The following is a 26,888-nucleotide window of genomic DNA, read 5'->3' on the forward strand; positions in this document are numbered from 1 at the left end:
CTTGATTTTTGACACCGTCAAAGCATGAATTTTAGATACACCTAAATTAAGGTTTCATTAAGCCTTGCTATTTGTAATTTGATGAATAAAATGCTGGTTTTTCCAATACAGAAGCAGAGAAAATAATTTTGGTTGTAAAGGATAAACTAGTAAGCTATGCAGATAGACATATTTTCAATTCTTGTCTTTTCAGCTTTTAATACTTTTTTTTTAAAGTTACTTATTTGGTTTAGGACAGTAATGAATAAGGAACTGATATTCTATTACAGTATTATTACATGGGAGTAGTCTGTATTGCCCTCTATTGGTGATTAATTGTTACTTTGACAAAGTAATTGCTGTTATATGTATCATTTATATGTATTTGATATTTGTATCAACCAGGATTTTTTACAGAAAAGTACTTTCAAAAACTGACCTAATAGTTGTGACCATGAATTGGCAAAAGGGGAAAAATTGACTTTGTGGGCTAATTGATTTAATAGTTTTATTAACTGAGGTAGTATTGAAGTATTTTTGCCTTTGATTAATTTTAATTTTATTTATTTATTTTTTTTTTTGGTTAGAGCTCCACCTCAGATAAGGCGTCCCAATCGAGAAGTAAGACCTCTGAGGAAAGAGATGCCAGGAGGCGGTGCCCGGGGACCCGTAGGCCGAGCACATCCCATATCTAAGAGCGAAAAGCCCTCCACCAGCCGGGACAAGGATTGCAGAGCCAGAGGGAGAGATGACAAGGCAAGCCTCCCTCTTCCTGACTCATTCACTTTAAGCCCATGACCTTGGTGCATATTGTAATTTTTGTAGGCTTTTCAGAGGACTCTGGTTTTGACATGGAAGAGATTTAAAAAAGAACTCTGAATTAAAAACTTACGTGGTCTTTGCATTTTGAAGGCCATTTTGCAGTGCCAGTAAACTCAGAGATGTATTAAATAAACACACACACAAATTTGTGTGTACAAATCGTAAGTAAAATGGAGCTTTTGTAGAAATATTCAAAATAAAGTTTTAAAACTTAAAAAAATATTTTAGCTAGTATTCTGAAGTAAAATGAACAATAAATTAAACATAACTAGGGGAAAGATTTATAAGGAAATAGATGTATATATAGTCTTCACAGAATAAGACAGTGGATACAGTTTATTACTGATACAGATTTTTAAAATTTAGATTTATCTGGAAATTTTTGAGTAGAACAAGATTTTTTTTTCTTTCATGAGAAAATTTCCTTTATTATATACATTTATCTGGGAAATTGATTGGTGAATAAACATAATTCTGGGTAGAGATTCTGTGCTGTGCTTCAGTTCAGTTCAGTTGCTCAGTTGTGTCCAACTCTGTGACCTCATGGACTGCAGCACGCCAGGCTTCCCTGTCCATCACCAACTCCTGGAGCTTGCTCAAACTCATGTCCATCAAGTTGGTGATGCCATCCAACCATCTCATCCTCTGTCATCCCGTTCACCTCCTGCCTTCAGTCTTTCTCAGCATCAGGGTCTTTTCCAGTGAGTCAGTTCTTCACATCAGGTGGTCAAAATATTGGAGCTTCAGCTTCAGCATCAGTCCTTCCAATGAATATTCAGGACTGATTTCCTCTAGGATTGACTGGTTTGATATCCTTGCAGTCTAAGGGACTTTCAAGAGTCTTCTCTAACACCACAGTTCAAAAACATCAATTCTTTGGCGCTCAGCTTTCTTTATGATCCAACTATTACATCCATACATGACTATTGGAAAAACTGTAGCTTTGACTAGACCGACCTTTGTTGGTAAAGTAATGTCTCTGCTTTTTAATATGCTGCCTAGGTTTGTCATAGCTTTTCTTTCAAGGAGCAAACGTCTTTTAATTTCATGGCTGCAGTCACCATCTGCAGTGATTTTGGAGCCCAAGAAAATAAAGTCCGTCACTGTTTCCATTGTTTCCCCATCTATTTGCCATGAAGTGATGGGACCAAATGCCATGATCTTAGTTTTTTAAATATTGAGTTTTAAGCCAGCTTTGCACTCCCCTCTTTCACTTTTATCCAGAGGCTCTTTAATTCCTCTTTGCTTTCTGCTATAAAGGTGGTGTCAACTGCATATCTGAAGTTATTGAGATTTCTCCCAGCAATCTTGATTCCAGCTTGTGCTTCATCCAGCCTGGCATTTTGCATGATGTACTCTGCATATAAGTTAAATAAGCAGGATGACAATATATAGCCTTGACATATTCCTTTCCCAATTTGGAACCAGTCCATTGTTCTATGTCCAGTTCTAACTGTTGCTTCTTGACCTGCATACAGATTTCTCATGAGGCAGATAATGTGGTCTCATATTCCCGTCTCTTTAAGAATTTTCCACAATTTGTCATGGTCCACATAGACAAAGGCTTTAGCATAGTCAATAAAGCAGAAGTAGATGTTTTTCTGGAACTCTCTTGCTTTTTCTGCGATCCAGCGAATGTTGGCAATTTGATTTCTGGTTCCTCTGCCTTTTCTAAATCCAGCTTGAACATCTGGAAGTTCTCAGTTCATGTACTATTGAAGCCTAGCTTGGAGAATTTTCATTACTTTGCTAGTGTGAGATGAGTACAATTGTGTGGTAGTTTGAACAGTCTTTAGCATTGCCTTTCTTTGGGATTGGAATGAAAACTGACCTTTTCCAGTCCTGTGGCCACTGCTGAGTTTTCCAAATTTGCTGGCATGTTGAGTGCAGCACTTTCACAGCATCATCTTTTAGGATTTGAAATAGCTTAACTGGAATTTCGTCACCTCCACTAGCTTTGTTGGTAGTGATGCTTCCTAAGGTCCCCTTGATTTCGCACTCCAGGATGTCTGATTAGGTGAGTGATCACACCATCATGGTTATCTGGTAATTGATTGAAGTAATTGATTGAATTACTTACTAGCAAATGGCCATTTTTTGAATATTTTCTTCCTCTTGCTTAAGTCTAGGAATGTCTGATAGGGAGAGATATAAACTGGGTTGAAGTATTCTTTTGAGAAATGTGGATCGGTAGTTATACAAATGAACAATGATCTAAAAAATCTCTTTATTGAAGAAAACTATATAGATTATAAGGGTAGTATTTGATGAATGATGATCATCTAACTAGTAGTGTACTGGTAAATGTCTCATAACTAGTTTTTTGGAAAAAAAAAGTCATATATATGCAAGTATGCATACATAGTCACACAAGTTTATTATAAATCTGATAATAAAGGATGTACAACATATAATTTACAAATAATAAAATAGGTAAGACTGTTTATTGTAAACTTTTATAGGGCCCATGGACCCTCATGAGATGCCTTTGCTGCTTTTTGCTTACTTAACTCTTGCATCTGTAGGTACCTTTGGTTGCAGTTGACAGATGTTTAGGAATGTAGTTCTGACAGGATTTGGCTGATACTTTGTTTTTATTAGTGAGTCAGTTGAAAATGAGACAACAGAAACATATGTCAGAACTTCACTCCTCCATCAATCACTTGAACAACTTTGATGAATCATATCATGGTTTTCAAATACTGAAAACTTATTTCCTTAATTTTTTGTGCTATTTACATCGTAAAAACTATAGAAATGACACACTCTTTAGTTTAATGTTTCTCCCATTAGTTTAAGTCTAGACAGTTAACAGAACAAGAAATCAAGTCCCCACTTTGTAGTATTTGCTGGTTTCTATGGTATAAACACTTCCACTATGACTGGTTCCAGGCTACCAACACGAGATCACTGAACTCAGAGTTGACATGAGTAGCAGCCTGCCATTCTGCAGCGTAGACGCAGTACTAGTACGTCAGTGATAGTTCAATAGTTGGCAGTGAGGAGTTTCGAGTAATTACTTCTTCTGTTTTTAGTATAATTTATTCTAAGTTTGTATAATTTTTACTAATGGCTGTTTTTCACAGTTGGCTTGAAAAATTCCTGAAAATTTGATAACTGGCTCTTACAAACCAGTAAGAGTCAACTTGGACTGATTGCATGCAACCTCTGTAACTACCATGTAATCCGTGTGACTATCGCTCAGGGGTCAAAAATAGAACATTGAGCTCCTCAGAAGCCATACTCATGATCCCTTCTGATCTCTGCCACTTACTGCTTTCCCAAAGAGAACCACTCTTCTGGTTGCAGTTAATCTAGTGGGTTAACTGAAACCACAGCTTTTCACTCATATTTGATATTTCCTATTTTAATTGATCTGTTTGTTAAGAAGGATAGTTGTCACCCATTTTGTTGATCTCCCAGTATCACCAAATAGATTATTTATTTTTAGTTTCCTAGTTTTGCTTTTTAGTCACCTCACCATTTTGAGTTGAAAAAGATCTAGAATCTTCTTTGGAGTACTTACTTTGTATTCAGGTCTCATCTGTACTATTGAGAAACTTTGGGTGGGAGGGCAAGTGGTTTGACTGACTTTCTACCCACGTATCTTCTGTGAATTGAGATCCTTGACTTTGCTGCTACAGGCTTTTATTTCCCTGCTTTTCCTTCTTTCTCCACCCTACCCTTTTTCCCATATAGCAACTACAAGGGTCATTTTAACATGTAAATCAGATTCTGTCATTGCCCTTCTTAGCAAGCTTCAAAAATTTCCCCATTTGCTTAGAATAAAATCTAAACCTCTCCCCATGGGCTAGAGGGCCCAGTGTGCTGACTTCTGACCATCTTCCCAACCTATTCTTATTTTTTAAAAATGCTTTATTATTATTATTATTATTATTTTTGGCCACACTGCACAGCATTCAAGATCTTAGTTCCCCAACCAGGGATCAAACCTGTGCCCCCTTCAGTGGAATGTAGGAGTCTTAACTAGTGGACTGCCAGGGGAGGCCCCCTCCAGCCTCTCCTTTTTGCGTGGTACCTTTTAACTATACTGACCACTCGGTTTTTTCACAGCACTTCATAGTTTGTGTGTGTTTGGGGTTTACTTGTTAACTTCCTGCCAGTAGTCCAGCAGATAATCTTATTTTCATGCACTGATCTTACGCTGAAGGCACAATAGAATGTCTTGGACATAGATAGTCATATATTTATTTTTCTTAAAATCCTATGATTCCTGTTGCTTCCGGACAAGTGTATACCTTTTACTTTCCCTTGATAGTGTTTATCAAATCCTCCCCACCACTTGGATATTCGTATTAAAATGACTCTCTGCCTATATTTTTTAATATTTTTTTTTGTTAAGTCTCCAATTACAATGTCGTATCAAAGCTTGTTAAATCCCAGATATATCAGTTTCTGTTGCATTCTCTGGTTGATTTATTTTTAGAAGAGTTTTAAAAACGATAACAGAGTGTTTGCAGTGATCTGTTTGAGTGTGACTATCCTTGGCCCATCTTTATTATAAAATATGATTCTAGGCTGAGCTTATTTTAAATTTGTTGACATTATCTTTGTTGCATAGGCACGCCAGAAATTTACTCCTTTTAAGTTGTCAGTATTGGGATCTGTCATCTGAAGTACAAGAATCTTCCTGAAAATTCAGTTTCATACCATGCTAACCAGAGACAGTAAATTATTCATTCTGGAGTCAAATTACCAGAGTACTGTTTGGTCATTTAACCAGTGGCTTAAAGAACTGGAGCGTCAGCCCACAGGGAGCGATTTAGTTCTCTCTGCACTTAGGGTCTAGTTTATGGTTTATTTCAGATGGAGTGTGGTAGGTGAGGTTCATCCTGTTCTCTCTCTTCATATTGAAGCTTAGGAAATTGATCAGTGTTTGGACCATTTTTCCTTCATTTTTGCCTTAACAGTAACTGTGGGGCTGAAGCTCTGGGGAGGTGCTTGGCTCTGCTAAAGTAGTTCTAGTGGTTGAACTGTTCCTGGCAGCTGGGCACGTCTCATTTAAAGCTCTTCAGAGCTGAGTAAATGTTGGCAGAACCCCATAGAAACCATAGCATGTAATTCTTTTTTTTCTTCTTCCAAGATAGTGTGTTATTAAATAAAGAATTTGGGGTAAAGTGTACTGCTTTAATGACCCTAATGATACTATTTTAAAAGATCCTTTTATCTTTGTCATTATAGTGACTTTATGATGTGGTCCAAGGACCTTACTAGGAAGAAACCCTGAACCCTAAGTGTGTACTTACACTGAGTGGGAAAAAGCTTTGTAAGCTGCAGTTCAACGTCACAAGTCTTTCCTCATCTGCAGCCTCTTAGATGCTTAGGAGGATGTAATAGTTCTACCATATGTAACCTACTCTTTTTTTTTTTTAATGAAATATATTTGATGTATAATGTGTTTCAGGGGTACGGAGCAGTGATTCAGGTTTGGATATTTATATATATATTTTTTCAGTCTTTTTCCTTATAGGTTATTATAAAATACTGAGTATCGTTCCCTGTGCTAGTAGGTCCTTGTTGGTTACCTATTTTATATATAGTAGTGTGTATATTTTAACCTCATCTTCCTAATTGATCCCTTCCTGCCTCTATAACCTGCTTTTAAGCTTTAAAATGACCCAGACAGGCATGAGGTGGTCTGATGTTGTGAAAAAGCGTGAGTTTGGGGAGTCAGGAAGATCTGAGTTAAAATCTATCCTCAGACATTTAATAATTGTGAACTTAATTAACTTTCTGAGTCCCAGTTCTTTATCTGTAAAAACAGGGTAATAATACAACCTTACCTTTAGGGTTGTTGTACTAAACGAGATAATATGTTTGAGACTTCTTGCTGTGCAGTAGGTTTTCAGTAAGTCGGTTTTTTCTTCCTCTGTATTAACGCTTGAAATATTTTCTAGTAGTGGCAGAAATCCCTAGCAATCCCAAATTTAGAGATATCAAGAGATATTGTTTAGTGTTAATGTGCACTTCTCCCCTCAAGAATGTAGTGTCTCCTAAGGTTGGCCAGTTCGTCTATTGCTGATGAATTAGATAGGGGAGGATGGCCTTGGGGGTAATTAGAAAACACTATTAAAAAAAAAAATAAGCCATTTAAAATAGTTCCACTGCAGTATTTTGAAAGCTTAATGATGTTAATTAAAACTATCTTGTTATTGATTTTTTTTTTCTACACCTGTCCCCAGGGAAGGAAAAATATGCAAGATGGTACAAGTGATGGTGAAATTCCAAAATTTGATGGTGCCGCATATGATAAGGACCTAGTAGAAGCCCTTGAGAGAGACATCGTCTCCAGGAACCCAAGCGTTCACTGGTGAGTCTGTTAGGTTCTTGAATCACAGCTGCGGAGAAGGCTGTAGGTTGGCTTCGTGTGTCTTGTCTTGCTATCCTTCACCTCCTGATTATGACTTCACCCGTAATATGAGTGTGCAGACTTGGCAGAACAGTTGTTCTTTCAGAATACAGCCAAGACATTTTCATGTTAATTTGATGTTGATGTAACCAACAAAGGTTGCTAATTGAATAATGTCCTGATTTATAACTGTAGTATGTTTTCACTGATCATTTTATACAGTAAAAATTAGAATACTGTTCTTCCTATAAGAATAATTTCCTAAGTGAAAAACAATTCAAAGAGCTGCTATTGACTATAAATCAAAGGTGACCCCGAATAAGCCTGTAACGTGACTGTTCTTCCAAAGGGATGACATAGCAGATCTGGAAGAAGCTAAGAAGTTGCTGAGGGAAGCTGTCGTCCTTCCCATGTGGATGCCTGACTTTTTCAAAGGGATTAGAAGGCCGTGGAAGGTGAGAATTTATTAAAATAATACAGGCATAAAACTGCAGCTTGCATGATAAAGAAAGCCAGCGTTGTAGTTTCCTTATGCACTTATTAGCATGGTCTGTAAAGGTTGGGGGAGGCTGGTGTGTACCTCGGGTACCTGGACGAGGATTTGTGGTTGAGATGCTGCCTCTGCCTGGCAGGAGAGGGGTCGGGAGTGTTGATGCTGTCATCTTTAGAGTCACTTCCCTCAAGGGCGCTGAGCTGGAGGTGAGTTTTAAGAATTTTCCTGGTGTTTGTTTCTGTAAATGGAAAGTTACCAAACAAATTAAATAGTACTAGTACATAGTCATAGAATAAGTGTTTGATCAAATAAATATCTTTTTAAAAGATGACCTGTTTCTCGGTAATTAATTATTTTGATCACTTCATCTAGGCCAGGTATAAATTCTCAGAGGTAATGAGAATGTTTAGATCTTTCTAGCTTGCCCTGTGCTTTATAGTCTAAAGCCTGGCCAGGACTCGCACCTCCTAAGTTCAGTGCTTTCATTCTAGTGTATTAAAAAAGTCCTTCCAATAGCTGCTGCCTGAACTGTTTTTGGTCTTAGCCATAGGCAGAGTCTTGCTTTGCTCTGACTGGCAGAATGAAATAAAAGCGTGATCTTACTTTGCCCCTTCTAGACTAGCTGGAAGGTCTTTTATGTTCTCAATACCTCCTCCTTGTTTGTGCCCAAAAGGAGAAAGGAGAAGAAATTGTGTGTTTATACCATGGCATTTTGATTGCCTCTCACAACTTAAATAGACTTTGTTATCAGTTCAATTCAGTCACTGAGTCATGTCTGACTCTCTGCGACCCCATGGATTGCAGCACTCCAGGCCTCCCTCTCCATCACCAACTCCCGGAGTTTACTCAAACTCATGTGCATTGAGTCAGTGATGCCATCCAACCATCTCATCCTCGGTCATCCCCTTATCCTCCTGCCTTCAGTCTTTCGCAGCATCAGGGTCTTTTCAGATAAGTCAGTTCTTCACATCAGGTGGCCAGAGTATTGGAGTTTCAGCTTCAGCATCAGTCCTTCCAGTGAATATTCAGGACTGATCTTTAGGATGGACTGGTTGGATCTCCTTGCAGTCCAAGGGACTCTCAAGAGTCTTCTCCATCACCACAGTTCAAAAGCATCAATTCTTCAGTGCTCAGCTTTCTTTATAGTCCAACTCTCACATCCATACATGACTACTGGAAAACCCAGAGCTTTGACTAGACGGACCTTTGTCGGCAAAGTAATGTCTTTCCTTTTATGTGCTATCTAGGTTGGTCATAACTTTCCTTCCAAGGAATAAGCATCTTTTAACTTCATGGCTGCAATCACCATCTGCAGTGATTTTGGAGCCCCCAAAATATAAAGTCAGCCACTGTTTCCACTGTTTCCCCATCTATTTGCCGTGAAGTGATGGGACCGGATGCCATGATCTTAGTTTTCTGAATGTTGAGCTTTAAGCCAACTTTTTCACTCTCCTCTTTCACTTTCATCAAGAGGCTCTTTAGTTCTTCTTCACTTTCTGCCATAAGGGTGGTGTCATCTGCATATCCAAGATTATTGGTATTTCTCCCATCAATCTTGATTCCAGCTTGTGCTTGTAATATCTATTTGTTATAGATATCTATCTATTTGTTTTAGATATAGATATCTATTTGTTATAGAGATTACTAATTTAGGAAACAGTACCATAAATTTCCCCCTTTATTATAACTTTAAAAACAATGTTTAAAAGAAATAATAAGGCCTTCATAAAAATAGGTGTTTAAAGGGGTTTTAAAACACCTGGAATGGTAGGTGTATCCTCCCTAGCATGACAAGTCCTGTGTCCTAGAACCAGCCTGGGGAGGAATAGTTTCAGGGAGAAGGGAATGAACGGGTATTGGCAGCATCAAAGGTCAGAGGGAAGAGAGAAGCTGTGAGTTAAAAAGTGACTATTGGGTTAGTCAGTCTGGTATTTTTTGTGAAGCAGTGGGGGCAGAAGTCAGACTGTAGCTCATGAAGAAACAGTAAGCATAAAACATTTCTTTAAGAAGCTTGGCCAGGAAGGGAAAGGGAGAGATAGATAATCATTAGACGATTTGTAGGGTCAAGTAAAGGATATCATTTTTCGAATAAACAGAAGAGGAGATCCAGGAAAGAGAGGAGACAGTTGATGGAGTAACATCATGAGGGGGTGACGTGTTTGAATGCTGTCCTGTATCTGTGAGCTATGTTTGTGCACAGATGCTGACACTGGAAATCATCTCCTGGTCGTGGCCATGTGAATGACATCATGAGAGCTGAGGGCGTTGAGAGGACAGTGGGAAGAGAAACAGGGCCTTTCCTGTAGCTGTGCCTGTGCCGTTAGTTGTCTTTACAGGTTTTGAAATGTCAGTGTCACATGTAGTTAAAGGTTTCTTGCAAAGCAAAAAAAATTTTTTATAAAACTAGTGTTTTAAATCCTACTGACCCCTCATTGTCCTGGGTATCAAAATTTCATAGCTAGAAGCAGGTTTGGACAGTTTCTGAATTTAGAGTTTATGAAACTTTGCTATGCACGTAGTTTTCAAAGTTTAACTCCTCCAAAGCTTATTAACAAATAGCTCAGAATTCATCTTAAGATCACCAACTATTAGGCCAAAAAAATGTAGTGTTAAGTATATATCTGAACTCTCATTGAAAGTATTAGAAGAAAATGGTAAGTATTTAAAAATCTTCTAGTTTTCAGGACTGGAAAATTAGTGTTCTTGAATAATTTGTACTCCTCGATTTATTTTTATAGAATACTTCCATTTATTTGCTTTCAAAGGTGAGAAATAACTAAAATTTAGATTTTTGTCTATGTTATATTTGGCTTTTTCATTACTAACAGTATTTTATGTAAACTGTTAACTGTCCAGCACAGTTTAAATGCTAGCTAATTTGATTGTTTGACTCACCAGTAGATTTTAGCTACCTTATAAGCTGAAAAATGGATCTTTATTTCTGATTGAAAGTATATATTGTGTGTTGTGGAAGATAGGTTTTGTGCCTAAGGAGGGCAAAGGATATATAATTCTGCTCCATGTGGTAGAAAATGTCATGTATTTTCATTGCTTAAACAGAGCAGTAAGTCTTAAGCTATGCCCAAGACCATCCATGTTTGTCTTCTGCCAGGTCCTCTCCAGATGTCCCAGGTGATTCCTTGTTGTCTAGGCCCATTGTTAGTCCAGCTCTCAGTACCTCTGATACCTTTGAGACATTCTGCGAAGTGATTCGTCATTTTAGTTTTTTCTCTCTATAAAATGAAATGTGTCACATGCACCATGATTTTACTGTGACAGTTGAACTTCTCTTTTGATGGAAGAGTTTCATGTACATTATTAGCTGATGATATTTTATAAGAAAGCATTTTAATCTGATAAATCACTTAATACATCTTTTGAAATTTCAGGGAGTGCTGATGGTTGGGCCCCCAGGCACTGGTAAGACCATGCTGGCTAAAGCCGTGGCCACTGAGTGCGGCACAACCTTCTTCAACGTCTCCTCTTCCACACTGACATCTAAATATAGAGGGGAATCTGAGAAGTTGGTTCGTCTGTTGTTTGAAATGGTGAGTGATGATATGTTTGGATTTCAGAGTCCTGTTTGTGTAGGCACATGGTATCCCTGTAACCTAGATCCATTCACCTAGGTATCTTTTTAAAAAAGGTCAAGTGTGGTTGTAGTTTCAGAGTTCTTGACACTAGTAAGACATGGGGTGGTGAGTTTTGTGAAATGGCTCTTGTGTCTTTAGCTTGCATTCCTCTCTGAGATTGAAGCCCCGTGGCATCTCATCCAGGGAGAGTAGAAAAGACTTGGGAAATGTGTGTAGTTTGGAGGCTATTTCTGATTCTCTAATAAGCTGATTGAGCAGAAGTTTATTTTAATATATATTTTGAAAACCAATTAGGAATTGATCTATTATTAAAGTTTGTTCCTTTTTCATAAACATTTGCAATAGTTACTTAGGAATGTATATTTGAGGATACATTGATGATTTATCTTTAGGAGCGTTTTGTATTATGGAAGTTTTCAAACACAGAATTAGAAAGATAGGACCATGAATCCTCGTGTATCTGTCACCTGACTTCACCAACTGTATAACATATCTTTTATTTTTAGGATTTTCCTTTTTCTGATATGATTAACATATCAGTAACCAAAGAATGGCATTAAAGCAGTGAGAAATTTCTGCTCTTTTTTTACTGTTGTTTTAGATGGAGGAAAATGGCATTTTAGAAATTCAGTTTATTTTATGAGATCATTAAATGATTTCTTTCAAATATTTTCACCAAGGCTAGGTTTTATGCCCCGACCACGATCTTCATCGATGAGATAGATTCTATCTGCAGTCGAAGAGGAACCTCTGATGAACATGAGGCAAGTCGCAGAGTCAAGTCTGAGCTGCTCATTCAGATGGATGGTAATTGATACTTAATTACTGCCTCAAAACTATTCTAGTTCCTTTTTGAATTTTGTGTAAATTGATTTTTTGGAAATTCTTAGTGAATGGACCAGAAGGCCACTGGAGTTTATTTGTAGTCATTTGTTCATCCACCTAATTGTTCATTTTTTCATGCACTCAGAAGGCGTCTGCTACATACTTGTACTGTTTCAGGTTCTGAGGTTACAAAGAAAAGGAATGTCGTGGCCTTCAAGGGGCTTACTGTTTAAAGATGTGGTCCAGGGTTCCAGGGGTCTTTAAAACTCCTAAAAGGTACACAGATGCTGAACTGTTTTCATAATAATATCAAGATGTTACTTACTTTTTTCACTCTCATTCTCTTGTAAGTAGAGCAGTGGAGACTTTCAGAGGGTATAAGACATGTGGAATATCACAGTAGGTAAAAAGCTGAAGCAGATATAAGAATCCACCTCTTCTCCGTTGAGTCGACATTAGAGAGATTTGCAGAGATCAAAAAAAAAAAAAAAAAGAGCCTTCCTACTTACTAATTTTTTTTGGTTTAAAAAAACAGTTATTTTTCATAAAATATGTTAATTATGTTAACAAATAATGTATTTTTTATTGTTAAAATGAATTAATATTTTTTAAGTCTCAGTATTAGTTTTTAATAATAAGTATTGAATATTGATATACTCCACACACACAAAAACTCTTTGGAGCTCAGTAATCTTTAAAGGTGTAAAAAGGATTCTGAGACCAAAAAGTTTGAGAACCACTGTTCTAGTTGAGAAGCAGACACTTCATAGACGAGTACACTGTATCGCTAGTTCTGCAGTAGAACTAAACTCTGAGTGTAGTGAAAACCAGTATAGGAGGGGTACCACCCGGACAAAGGAAGTCATAGAAGGGAATAGCCAAGGGGCTTTGAAGTATTGATAGAAGTTATTTCAGATTAAGAAGGAAAGGCTTTGGGGAGCCAATTGGAGGAAGAGAGTAATGGACCCAGAGCTACTTTTTAGAGATATGTGACTATGATTGCCAGGCAGTGTAAGAGGTATAAAATAATTCAGTACTAGGAGACCCTTCCCTCAGTGAGTTTACCATTTTTATGTCTGTTGAAGTATAAAAGAAAGGAATGTCTGTGTTGTATTTTTTTGCAAGAAGGGATATGGAGGAAAACACACAAAACATTTAAAAACATCACCAAATACAAAATTATTTGTATTAGCTGAATTTTATTGCTGGGTATTTGTGACCATTAGTTGGACAGCTTAACTGTTTATAACGATTGAAATAGGAGTTTAGTAATTTGTTAAGAAAATACCATTGAATTAAGTTGTTTTGAATCTACTACTTTGTTATATCAGACTCAAAATTCATATCAATAAAGTTTGTGAGTTTTTGATAATTTTTTTTGTTTATTGTTTATTTTCAGAGTTTCCGTTCTGTAAACCTAGTTTTTTGTTCTAGAATTTTAATTCTGAGAAGGTAGACCCTGTGTACATATATTTGGTTTTGTGTAAAAAGAAATGGTTATTTTCAGTAGCAGTTGATTATTACATTCATTCTTAAATTTCTTGTTTATTTTTTCTCAGTCACTTAAAATTATAAGGACAAAATTATTGCAGTATAATGTCTCTCAAAATTATGATTGCATGCTAGTATTAAATAAATGTGAGCCCTATTCTGTTCTCCTTTCTTGAGAAGAACAAATGAGAGTAATAACTAAAAAATTCTTGATTAAAAAAAAATAAAGTAGTAAAACAGCATAATCTCCCTTGCTTCCTCTTTGCAGAGGAAAAACACACAGAAAAGATTACAGAAAAAAATTAGATTTTCTTATCAGATTAGACTTCTGCGATAGACCACGGGAAGTCTTCTGTCTCTTTTCTTTACCTGTGGATCTGTCTGGTTTCTGACACCACACAGGTGAGAAGGACCACATCATGTTTGTCCCTGAGCCTCCCACCAAGCCTATAGCTGATGCTTAGAAGTATTGGTTGAATCAAAGAATAAGGGACTGTAAGAAAAATGCTCTTCTTTACCCTTGTTGTCCATAGGAGTCGGAGGAGCTTTAGAGAATGATGATCCTTCCAAAATGGTCATGGTATTGGCTGCCACTAATTTCCCATGGGACATTGATGAAGCATTGCGGAGGAGATTAGAAAAAAGGATATATATACCTCTGCCAACAGGTATGATGCCTTCTTTTACTCCATTTTGATCTTTCATTTACTTCTTGTTACCTTTCTCTGTTTCTCTAAGTCTTCATTCCATTGGCATTTCACTTATAGAAGTTTATAAATAACCAATTTGCTATTTATGGAGACAGAGGCTACAGTGAAGTTTCTTACATTCAGGGCGGCGGTATTTTTTTCCCCCATGGAACATGCTTTATTTTATTTAACACTAATACAACCCTGTTAGGTAGGGAATGTTGATCCCACTTCACAGGTGACCCGTGTTCCCGAGGCCCCAGACCCAGGCATAGTAATAGCTGATATTTGTGTGCTTATACTGTGCTCTCTCCTGGCTTAGCTCCTTGATGTACTTACCCAGTACTCCTGTGAGACAGAAAATATATAATTAGAAAGATAATTGATGACAGAATTTTATAAACTGCTGAGGAAAGCTTAGCTTGGGGGGAAAGATACAAGTGGATGGTACGAAGGCAGAGATTCAGCTTTCTTTGAAATATTGGAGAACATAGACCTGGCTGACTATTGAGATTTTTTTTCTGAACTTATTTTCCTGTATGAAAAGGTTATGTCCATCGTGGGTAATGACTTTTAGGTGCTTCTCTTTGCTCATTACTAGTCTGAACATGTGTAGCTCATGACCATAGAACTGGAGAAACTGCTTTCTCCTAAAGGGCTCCCAAACAAATACTCATAATTAGAACTCCACTGTTTCTAACTTCTTTCATCTGTGTTAATTAATGTCACAAGTGTTATTTAGCTCTTTGCTGTTTGCAGGACATTTGTTATTAGATATTGTGTCAATGTAAAGATGTGTGACCCTTGTCCTTAGAGCATTCTGTATGGTTGGAAGGGGGCCATACACCTACCCAGTTTAACTGCAGTGAAACCAGGGAACACGTAATACTGGGGTTGCCCGTAGTCTTTTGGGGTGGAAATGAAGAATAGTAAATTCTGACTGAGGTGCTGAGGGGAGACTTCATGGAGGAAGTTGCATTTTTCACTGAGTTTCCATAGAGAAGGATGAAAACAGAGGCATGGCTGTTTGAAAATGAGTAGACAGCTATTGTGGGATAGTCTGGTGGGATAGAAGGGTGTGGAAGAATCTGATGGGTAAAGGGTATGGAAGAGACAGAACTATAAAGAAAATGTGGGAAGACAACAGGCCTGAAAGAACGGTTTAGAAATCTAGAGTAAAAGGAATGGAAAGAAAAGTAGATTTAGAAAGTTAAAAAAATGGAAGGACATTTTATGAACAAAATCTATGCCATGAAAAGACGTTTTTAGTTGGAAAAGGCAAGAAGTACAGGAATGAAAATAGATAAAACAAGAAAAGCCACCCAAAAAGACATATTGTAAGTTATATAATTTACATAAAGAAATATGCAGATTTCTTTAAGTTTGAGAGGCAATTAGAACTTGATGGCAAGGAAAGGCAGTGGATGGGTTACTCTTGCCGTTGCAAACAGTCTTGTTTTGCTCACAGAGTCTGTGGATCAGGAATTTGGATAGGGCACCGCAGGGATACTGTGTGTGTGTCCCCTCATGTCTGGGGTCACAGCTGGAAGGTCAGCAGAGGAGGTGACTCCACACTGGAGCCTGACTCATCTGGAGTGTCTCCACCTGGGGCGAACACCTGGGGCCTCAGGTGGAGCACCTCTGTGTGTTACTTGGGGTTATTCCATGTGGCCTGGGCTTGTTCAGGCATGGCGGCCTCAGCTGATCACGTTTCATACATGGTAGCTCAGGGCCCCAGGTGTGACTGTTCCACTGGAAAAGGTAGACAGTGCACTGTTTTTTTTGACCTGGCCGTGGAGGTCAAGTAGTGTCACCTCTTTGTACCCTGGGTAGAAGCATTTACAAGCCCACCCATTTTCACGTGGAGGAGAATGAGACCACCAGTGGGTGGGGATGCACACCACGTTGTAGAAGTGCATGTGGATGAGAGGCTGTCACACCATCTTGGTGACTACCATCTTCCGTGGTCAACAGAAGGAGGAAGTCAGGCAACAGGCTCAGGTGGAGCTTGGCCGAGCACTGAATACTTGATGCATCTGAATGACGGCAGCAACCTCTTGTCAGCCTGAAGACCGCCTTTCTCCGGCACCTTCATTTAGTTACGCTTGGCTTTTAGACTCGCCTCCCTAAACCACCAGGGCATCACAGAGTCTCTTAGACTCCAAATGATTCTTAGTTCCTATCACATCAGGGTTAGAGTATTTTTTTTAAGCTCTCTTTTCAGTACCTTATCTTTCCTCTTTGTGTCTGTTTGCATTTCTTAGTATTCTGTTGTACTTTTCTACTTACATTTTTTTCCACGCGTGCTTCTTCCTACTTCCATGTCATGGTTTACAGTGCTCTCACTTCCCAGGGTGTTTTCTCTCTTCCTTTCTATTTAAATTTTATTGGTTTTTCTGAGTCATTGAGAACACACCAGTTCTTTGAGGTCTTCTCTGCCCTGGCCCCTCTCCCTGTGTGGGCGTCACTCCCGTGGCCGTTTCCTCTGTGTTGTATCTCCCAGTTGGTCCTTTATAGAAGGGCTCTGCTTTCTCTGTCACCCTCTAGTCCTGTTTGTTGATTGACTGGGGGTGGTGGGGGTGGTGGGACAATGACCACTTACTGCCTGCTGCCTGTGGGCTGCGCCTTTCAGGTGTTAGCTCACGGCGCGAGGCTTGTGAGGTCGATTCTCTTCTCACCTTTCCTCGTGAGAGCCTGAAGCCCTGAGGGTTAGGTGTCCTTCCAGGGCAGCAGAGCTGGATGTGTGCCCGGCCCCGGAGCACATGCTGGTTATCCGCGGTGCTGGACAGCCTCGGGTACTCGAGAAGAATTGTTACTACAAGTGTGTGATCCATCTAACAGTGTTTATTTAAATTTCAAATGTGTATTAACTTGGTCCTGTAGCGTTGACAGTTCTTTATACTGTTGTTACCACATTAACCCCTCATTAAATACTTTCACAACGTTATTAAGTATCATTAATTCGGTTTTATACAGATGATAAATCCTACTTAGAATCTTCTAACAAATCACTGATAGAACCAGTGTCAGAAGTTACTTTCCCCACGTCATGGTCGCTGAAGGAGAAGAGCGTGCTGCCTACTGAGCTTCAGTCCTACCAGGCCCTCATGTAGGGGAGGCTTATGCCCCAGAGTTCCTTGAAGTTGGCTGTTGGGAGTTTTATTTCTGTAAGATCACGTTAGGTTAAACTCTGTTTTAAGTTCTTAGGACAGGCCACAGTAAAACATTCTGATTTACAAACACAGTGATGTTCTAGTATTGGGACTAAAAGAGCAAAGTGATGTTCATTCACGAACATCCACCTGCTGTGTGTGGAGCACTACCAACTGCATTGGAGCCTAGAGTTTCAACTTAAGAATTTAGCGGGGACACAGTTCAGCCCATAATGTCCCATTATGTGGTCATACCACAATTACCCATCATGTTATTTGATGGATGTTAATGCTTATTTCCAGTTTTAGGCTGCTATGCTGCTCTGAACATTCTTCTATATGCTATAATGGTGCCAGTGCCTAAGTTTCCTCAGGCCAGGATGGAGCATTCCGTCCTAGGAGCGAATTGCTGCGTTGTGTAGCATGGCTGAAACATCAGTAGATAAATCCAGTCTGTCTTCCAAAATGGTTGCTCTAGTGTACACTCCTCCCAGCAGCGTATGAGAGTTCCCGTAGTTGACATTTCTCCATTGCCTAGTCTTGTCAGACTTGTAAATGTGTACCAGTGCTTATTGTGGTTTCCTTTGTCTTTCCTTTGCTATTAAGGAATTTGAACATCTTTTCCTTTATCGATTGGCCATTTGGGTTTTGTGATATATGTGTTCAAGTTTTTTGCCCATTTTTCTATTAGGTGGTCCGACTTTTTCTTATTGATTTGTAGGAATTCTTTAACTATTTTAGATATAAGTTTTTTGTTTAGTCTGTTGTATTTCTCAAACTGTAGATTGTATGTTTTCACTGAGTTTATAAGCCGTGTCTTTTGATGAACAGGAGTTCCTGATTTTAATATGGTCAGTTTATTAGTCTTTTTGTTTGTAATCAATTTCTTTTATGTGTTATGAATACCTACTCTGAGGTCATTAGGATAGATTCCTGCTTTATCTTCTGAAATGCTTATGAATTTGCATCTTATATTTAGATCAGTAATACATCTGGCACTGATTTTTATGTATGGTGAGGTATGACCCAATTTCAATTTTTTCCTTCTGTGAATAGTCACTTCTGGTGTCATTTATTGAAAAGACACCTTTTCTCCCACTGCCTGAATCAGGTGTCCACACTGAATGCCCTGCTCTGCTTCTGGGCTTCCCATTCTCTATCCTGGATCTGTTTATCTGCCTCTGCAAGAGTGTTACAGAGATTTGAATCTTATTGCTCTGAAGTAGAGAAGTTCCTCCCACCTTGCCATTTTTCTTCCGGAGTGTCTTGGTTATTCTTGGTTCTTTCCCTTAACATTTTCATATCTGTCTGCCTGTCAGGTTCAAATGTACCTGATAGAGTGTTTTATTGGAATGCCTTAACTCTGTAAGATCATCTGAGGGAGAATTGTCAGTGTTGTGAAGGACAGTACAAACAGAACAATACTGGGGAACTGTTTTAGACTGAAGAAGACTAAGGAGACAGTAACTCAATGCCATCTGTAATTTAGGTCTTTAAGAAAGGAATGAAAGCCTGGGACAAATGTGGACATTTCAGTCTGGATTGTGTATTAGATAATCCTCACGTCCAGTGTTAAATTTCCTGCTTAATGAGATGATTGTATGGATACCTTTGTTCCTAGGAGACACTGCTGAGTAATTTAAGGTACAGTGTTGTGATGCCTATAGCTCCTCACAGTTGATAAGGTAGGGGAGTAGAGGAGAAGGCAAGGGGGTGATAACTGGGTAACAATTGGGGGATCTAAAGAAAAGGTAGATGGCGTTCACTGATTCTGTTTTTACTTGAAAATTTAAATTTTCAAAATAAAAATTGAGAGAATTAAATTTCATTTTGCCTATTAGAAAATAATAGAGAGCCACATCTGAACTAATTTTGCATCATCTTACTGTGCTGTATTAAGCAGATTTGCCACAAAAACTGGTGGTAAAACAGCAAGAGTGGTTACATTAAAAAGTCTGTAGTTTGTTTCGGCTTACTTCATATGCATTTTCAGTCACATTGGAACAACGAATGTCTGTGCACTGGCTCTCCAAGTAAAAAAAATATATATTAATAAGCGTTTTGTGCCAATTGCTGATTTCTAGGAAAAGAAAACTAGATTTAAAAAAAAATACCGATTAGAGTTCTAGAAAGTTTTTCCTGTGTCGTACTAAAAGATGAGCAGAGTAACTCAGGAGTTACACCCCATGCACTCTAGTTTCGTAAAGCTAGGCTAAATACATTTTTGTTTTTACAAAAGCATTTCTGGTGCTAGAATACTAATGTTTTTATTTTTCATAAAGGATCTCAGACCCTTTGTTCTCATGGCAAGTGTCTTCACAATCTTTTAGGAAAACTCTTGAGTTTTGTTTCAGTTATTAGTCATTGCAGCTAAGGCACACAGGAAGTTACATGCTTCCACGAGTCATGGGGTATATCAGTAGTTATCTGTAGACTCAGAGTTATTTACTATTCTTTGCATTAGACTCTGTTTCATTTCCTGAATGTTAATAGATGATTTCTTAACAAAATGGTTTGTAAAGTAAAATATCTACAATAGCAGAAAAATCTTTTAACAGCAAAAGGAAGAACTGAGCTTCTGAAAATCAATCTTCGTGAAGTTGAGTTGGATCCAGATATTCAACTGGAAGATATAGCAGAGAAGATTGAGGGCTACTCTGGTGCTGATATAACTAACGTTTGCAGGTATTTTGTTTTTTTTAATGGTTTTTGTATTTGTTGTTTTCTGTGAAACTTCACTGGTCATTGTTAGATGGATAGTTATATAACAATATGTTCACCTTGTATAACTTTTTATTTTTAAGAAATTGTATTGCCTAACTTGGTAATAATGACTTCGACAACCTGAGATTAATTTAGCCCTAAATTGGAGCCTAGCTACATCAACATAAAATAATATCATTTAGTTTGGGTTGGCGTCATTTTACTGCACACATATGAAGAAAAGTGATCACTTTTACATATATATATATGTAAATTTCCCTTTCAGTTTAGTAACATAACTTTTAGACAGTTCACATCACTCAAGAGGATTTTTTTTAGTACTTAACTTTCCTGACAACACTTAAGTTGACATCAGTAAAAACCGTGATATCTATGTTACTCCTTTTTTCTACGATTACTTTTCTATGCATCTAAGTTTAGTGGCATTCAGTAAGCTCATAATAGCTTCTACTATTACTATAGTAAAATGTATAAAAATGTGAAGTTTTGATTGGCTTGGCTGCCTGTTCGCTATCTTGTGAACACTCAGTGTCTACTTAACCTGCATAATTATAAGTGATCAAGAATAGAGTTGAAAATAGGATCTGGAGAAGTCAGATTTTACTTCTTCACTTGCCCACAAATATTCCCTGTGGGGAATTCCATATCTACTGTGTGTACATGTATTCATGCTCCAAGGAGAAAGGTTCTTGACTTTTCTTCCTCTGCTTAGATTGTAGACAAACTGGCATAAGATTTAAGTTATTCTAACCTTAGCCTTATATTTATTTCCAAATCCGCAATTCAGTATTTCATAATTCCCCTTCAGTTTCCTAGACTTCTGGGCTGTCTGTGAAGAGCAAGTGAGGGAAAAGAAAATTCAGCACCATCTGAGCCCAACCTAGACTTTTAGGATTCACCAACAGTCCCTTTTATGTTAAGTCCTTAGCATCCTGTCTTCACCTTTCCTGAACCCTCAGGATGTCTGAAGTGGAAAATTCTGAGTGGCATCGTAAAAACATGTAAAAATGATGTTTTGAATGTGTTCCCTTAATTTTATCATAATCGAATGTGTCTGAAACATTCACAGCAGTAAATTCTCACTGATCCTGGTATGTTTTTAGGGATGCATCCTTAATGGCCATGAGACGGCGAATCAATGGTCTCAGTCCAGAAGAGATCCGTGCACTCTCTAAAGAGGAGCTTCAGATGCCCGTGACCAGAGGAGACTTTGAGTTGGCTCTTAAGAAAATCGCAAAGTCTGTCTCTGCAGCAGACTTAGAGAAATATGAAAAGTGGATGGTAGAATTTGGATCTGCTTGAATTTCTGTCAGCTCTTTCATTTCTGGTATTTTTGTCTATAAAATGTGAAGAAATTCCAGCAATTTTTTTTTTTAAACAGGTTTGGAACTTTTCATTGGAGAGATTTTTCTCTGAAAGGAAAACAGTAAAACCACAAAGAGTATACATGTAGTAGAGAAATAAGAAAAGCCTACATAGAGAGCCTGACATTCACATATCCATGCGTTACAATTGCACACCCGCACCAGAGTATGGAGGGCTGAAGAAAGTGACCCATGTGCTGTTGTAGAAACTTGTTTACAGAACATCTAGAAGGAACTGTGTTTCTAACTTTGCATTTTTTTTCCTCTTCTTAGCTCTGAACATGAAGGACCTTTTCTGTTGACTTTTAGCATCAAAACTGGGTTTGTATCAGGTCTGTTCCTTGTTTTGAAGAGTAGATAGTTTTGGATTAAATAATGAATCTGCTAGTTAAACCTTCAGCAGTCAACCACTACTGTTAGAGGCTGTTAACACGGTTTACCTTTCCTTCCCTCACCATTTCCTCTGCTAGCTAATCACTTATTGAGCTTTGTGGGGGTGTATAGCTTCATGCTTTGTGGTTTTTGAATCATCTTGCCAGGTGGCTCCTCTGATCTGGAGTATTTTTGCTGGCAGTACTTCATATTGGAAGGGCAGGAAAAGTATCATGTTTGCATAAGAACTTCCTCTTCGTTCTAGACTTCTGAGTTTGTTTTCACTCTTCTTTCAATAAGTTCAACAGATCAACCCTTGCTCTAACATTGTTTTTTGCTGAATTTGCCTTTCATATTCTAAATAAATGCTTTGGTATTCTAAACAAGTCCACTCTCTTGTGGCTAATGCAAAACAAAGCAAACTCTTTATGGTTTTCTGGACAGCTTGTTTATTAACAAAACAGCATCATGTGTAATGAATGATGTTCAGTTGAACATTTAGAAACCATTCCTTGTCTAGGTTGAGTGCTTGTACACACACTAAGGTTAGGTTAGAAATCGGCCTTGCTCATTCACTTCAGCAGAAATTAGACAAGAAGGAGGCCAGAAAAAGAGAGGTCGTGTATCTAGTTATGAGTAGCCGAATGTTAGTTTTTAAAAATTGCATTATTTTGACTGGGCAACCTGTGCTTTGATAGTCAAGCTTTAAAAAAATTTGTATTGGATGGTATCCTGAATTTTCAATTTTAGACAGTAGCTACTAGTTTAACTAAAAATAATACAGCTTTTTTGACAGTTGAAGATAACTTTTAGCAACTTGCTTAGGAGCTTTTCCCCTACTAAGAACTATATAATTTTTAGGTAAGTCTGACTCTGAACTGCAGTATTCATCTGATGCTTTAAATCACCCTCCCCCTTTCCTCTGAGGCATAGATTTTAAGAGTTAAAATCATTTTTTAATTGAATTAGTTCACCTTAATTCCTTTTATTCATGAACTTTTAAAATAAAGAAATAATCCCACTAACATCATCTTGCAGACTATTGCCAGGCAGTAGCTTATTTTTTTCCTTAAGTTCTAGGAGTCGTCATTAAAACCTTAGTGTTTTGATTGCCAAAAATTTTGTATATGTTAGTTGATTAGTTAGACCATATTTCTAGATTTTATGTTATTTGTCTTGGCTCATGTTTCAATTTTTCCTGACCTCTTCATGCACAATAACATGGTAATTGTGATTTTTTTAAAAAAACTGTCAGTTGATTAATTCCTGGGAGCTTGTCTTTACTGTGTTCTGTCAGTCGTGTGCTCTTTTTTACTTCCCTGGTTTCTCTGTCAGAGGATGGTGAATGCTTTGTAGGTGTTAACCCCCTTAAAGGATCCTGGCTCTAGCTAATGAAAATGAAAGGCACAGTAACCTGTGTGTGCTTTGAAAAGATAATATATAAAAGTTTTTCTCTCTTTAAATTTGCTTTAAAATTAGAACTGGAATCCATTTTGTTGAACAATACAACTATTATAGACCTGGATGTTTTCAAGAACCATTTTTGCCATTTCCCAAGCTACATGTTTATTGTGAACATGTACACATGTAATTATGGAGAACCTGTAAACTGTTACATGTTTATAGCAAACATTTTGCTTGCATAATTCCTTTGTTTTTAAAAGGAAATTAATATTCATGAAATGTGCCAGACAAATGGCTGAAACCTTCTAGAGATCCAAGTAGAAAGTAGACGTTGGCGTCCCAGATTTTGTCTTCTAGTCAGCAGCATCGTGAGCGTTCCAGAATGACCAGATACATGTTGGGCTTGGACCTCTGCCTCCAAAAATGCCAGGACAGCTTGGAAGAAGTAGCATGCTATGTTCTAGCTGCCAGTGGGGGCTTTGTTTGAGCTCTGGAGATTGCACTTTTTATGATGTGATACTTGACTGTCAAAAAACTAGGCTGAAATCACTAATTATTCAAAAAAAAATGAGCAAGTGTCTGGTGAATCTACCGTAAACAAACATATAGCTGCTACACCAGGAAAAATACACCGCCCAGATTTTCAGTGTAATTGCCACTCTTCCACTTTGCTACATGTAGGCTGACTCTTTGAAACATGACATTATTGATACTGTAGGTTTTGAACAGCTTGAGTTTGTTTGAATTCCTTCCTGGGAGGTTTCTGTATACGCTGCTGAATCCATGATGAGACTCACAGATCAGCTGACACAGTTCTGTTTTTACTCTCCTGACCCCGAAGGACTTTGAGGTCCGGTGAAGGACGAGGCAGACATTGCTTGTCCTGTGGGCTTTGGCTCCTTCCAGGTTGTCTTGATCATTGAGTCTTGGCATAATAGATTCCCACACTTCCTTTTCTCTTTGCGAACGATAAGTCACCTTAGGGTATTTCCTGTGTGATAGGCATAGAATGCTAAGGGTAATTGCCGGCCTTTTCCAAGAAAGGGACACTTTAACCACATAAGGAAGCAATGGTAATCATTCTTTTAACATTCGTTTTGTATCTTCTGCTCCATAATGTTTTGATTGTATAGATTTGTTTATATACTATATATACACTTACTTTGTGATGTACATAATATTTATGTGAATTTAAAAATCTGTCACAATAGAAAAGGGTAGGAATTACAGTTGGAAGGCATATTGGAGGAATTCAGATATTTAAACCCCAAATGTTTTAGTCCCATTGCTGCTAACTTTTTTTCAGAAAAAGCTAAAAACCACATTATAATTACTGTGTTTACTTATTTATACTTTTAAATTAGGCTTTTTATGCTTATTTATTTAATTTTTTAGGACATTTGCTTTTAATGTTGTTTTCTCTTGTGGAAACGATATGAATATTTAAAAAATAAAGCCCCTAAGTAACACTTATGTTTTTAAACATTCACAAATTGACAATAATTCTTTGCATTTTTATTAGTTTTTTTGGGCTCTGGACAACTCTTTAGGGATATTTCTTAATTTCCAGTTGACTTGTTAATAAAAACGGGAAAAATATGAAGGTAATGTCATCAGATTTAGTTTTTTTATTTTACCTTTCTCATTTCTTGATTGATTTTATTTTATATGTATAAAAATAACCTAGATTCTGCTTTGTCACCAGCAGTGTGTACGTTTCTGTACATTTATGGAAATTTGGCACAACAAATAGGGAATTAATATGGAGGTTTTCCTCCTGTGAAAGGACTCTGATTTTATGTTCAAAATTATAAAACACACTTTTGTTCTGCAAGCTCTGAAATGACTAAATATTGCCCTTTGGAAAACCTGAGTCTTTGCACATGTTATTTCTGGAGTCTACCTCAGTTCAACAAGCTTAGTTTCATGTGGGAATGAACTGAACCATGTTGAAATTCAGTTCATCATCTAGGCAGATTTGTCTCTTGAATTGCTTCCTTCTCTCTCCTCTCTCACTCACTATTTTTTTTTTTAACACTGAAAGTTTAATTGAAGATGCTGGTGGTTCTTCCTCTGGCAAAGCCACACCCTCCAGGTGAAGCCTCTGCGAACGTCTATGTTAGTCTTCCCACCTCTGTCACGGCAGCTTCACCACCGGTGCTTCCATTCAAGGAGAAGTTTCAGACACAGTGCACCTTCTCAATAGCTTCATAAACACACACTCGTGTGGCAAGGACCTAGCCCTTCCTGTACAAGGACCTGAGTGCTTCGTGACAACACAGAGAGGGGGCCGTGTAACACGTCCATTCACACGGCAGCAACTGATGCCTTCGGTTAATGCTGTGTGGACACAGCGTCCAGGAAGAGCGCTCTGCTGTGACCGTTGGTGTTCTGTTAAGATTTTTATTTCAGTGTCTGTGTCCCAGTGTTTGAACCTAACTTAAAAAGATGTTTCCAAATTGTGTTTATTGGATGTGCTTCTCCTCACATTTTGTGTGGCCAGGCCGCCAGTTTCATGAGCTGAGCTGTGTCTGTGCGTAGAGTGTAATTTGGTAATACATTTCTAGAGCGTGGCTTGTCGGTGTTCTCTCTGTGGTTCATGTTTGATCTACAGTCTTCGGTCCACTTATTGCCACCAGCGGGAGTAACAGATCCCTCGCTACAAGGGATGACTTTTTCCAGAGTTTTAGTTCTTATAAAATCACATATTGTAAACCTGTTATTTTGTGTTTGCCATGCATTATGCTAATAACTTCAAGCTTGATACAGGTAAGATAAGAATGGCTTTTCAGTTAATTCTGTTTTAACAAATACATTTGTCTTCCTTGTGTAGGACCATTTTGCAAAGTGGGTGTTCCATAAGGTGAATTTTCTTGGTGACTGTGTCTTATTTTATGAATCCCCCAAAACTATTTTTTTAAAAATTCATAGGCTTTATTTTTTGAGCAGCTTTATGTTTACAGAAAAATTAAGCTTGTGTGTCAGTAGAGTTCTCATACACTTCTTCTGTCCTCACCCCACCCTGCCATTTCCCCTTTATCAGTATCTTCACTTCAGTGTGATTGACTTGTGTTAGTTGGGTCAGTATTGATTACTACTAAAGTTTACAGGTTACATTTCAGTTCACTGGGTTTGACAAAAGCATCATGTCATAAACCCACCATTACAGTGTCACACGGATAGCGTCACTGACCTAAAATCTTCACCTTTGCCCCTCCTCTTCACCCCTGCACCCAGTGAGCTTTCTACTGTGTCCACAGCTTGTCTTTTTCCAGGATGCCATATAGCTGCAGTCACACGGCACGTGCCCATTTTAGACAGGCTTCTTTCACTTAGCTGTATGCATTTAGATTCCTCGTCTTTTTGTGGCTGATGGTTCATTTCTCTTCATCAGGGAATAATATTCCATTACGTGGATGTGCCAGTCTGGTCGTCCATCACCCACTGAAAGGACATCCTGGTTGCTCCCACCCAGGCTTTAACATTCATGAACAAAACTGCTGTCAACATTCCTGCTCAGGTTTTTGTGTGGACGTAAGTTTTTGACTCATTTGAGTACATACTTGAGAGGACAGTTGCTGGAGTGTGTGGTTGAGTTATGTTCAGTTTT

General features: G+C 38.0%; 1 protein-coding gene across 11 annotated transcripts in view; it reads left to right on the forward strand.

The window, feature by feature from the left end:
- The window catches only part of KATNAL1 (katanin catalytic subunit A1 like 1), a 57,722-nt gene extending 31,871 nt beyond the window's left edge, over window positions 1–25,851 (forward strand). For all 11 annotated transcript variants that reach the window (XM_043477863.1, XM_043477861.1, XM_043477865.1 and 8 more), the window contains 8 exons: window positions 567–735; window positions 7,005–7,132; window positions 7,521–7,626; window positions 11,054–11,212; window positions 11,938–12,064; window positions 14,107–14,241; window positions 19,973–20,099; window positions 21,242–25,851. In XM_043477863.1, the coding sequence (XP_043333798.1) occupies window positions 567–735; window positions 7,005–7,132; window positions 7,521–7,626; window positions 11,054–11,212; window positions 11,938–12,064; window positions 14,107–14,241; window positions 19,973–20,099; window positions 21,242–21,440 (1,150 nt within the window). In that variant the 3' untranslated portion in view covers window positions 21,441–25,851. The remainder of the gene's footprint in view (window positions 1–566; window positions 736–7,004; window positions 7,133–7,520; window positions 7,627–11,053; window positions 11,213–11,937; window positions 12,065–14,106; window positions 14,242–19,972; window positions 20,100–21,241) is intronic.
- The last annotated feature ends 1,037 nt before the right edge of the window (window positions 25,852–26,888 follow it).

The sequence above is a fragment of the Cervus canadensis genome, chromosome 9 (assembly GCF_019320065.1).
Source record: "Cervus canadensis isolate Bull #8, Minnesota chromosome 9, ASM1932006v1, whole genome shotgun sequence".
Taxonomy (NCBI): Eukaryota; Metazoa; Chordata; class Mammalia; order Artiodactyla; family Cervidae; genus Cervus; species Cervus canadensis.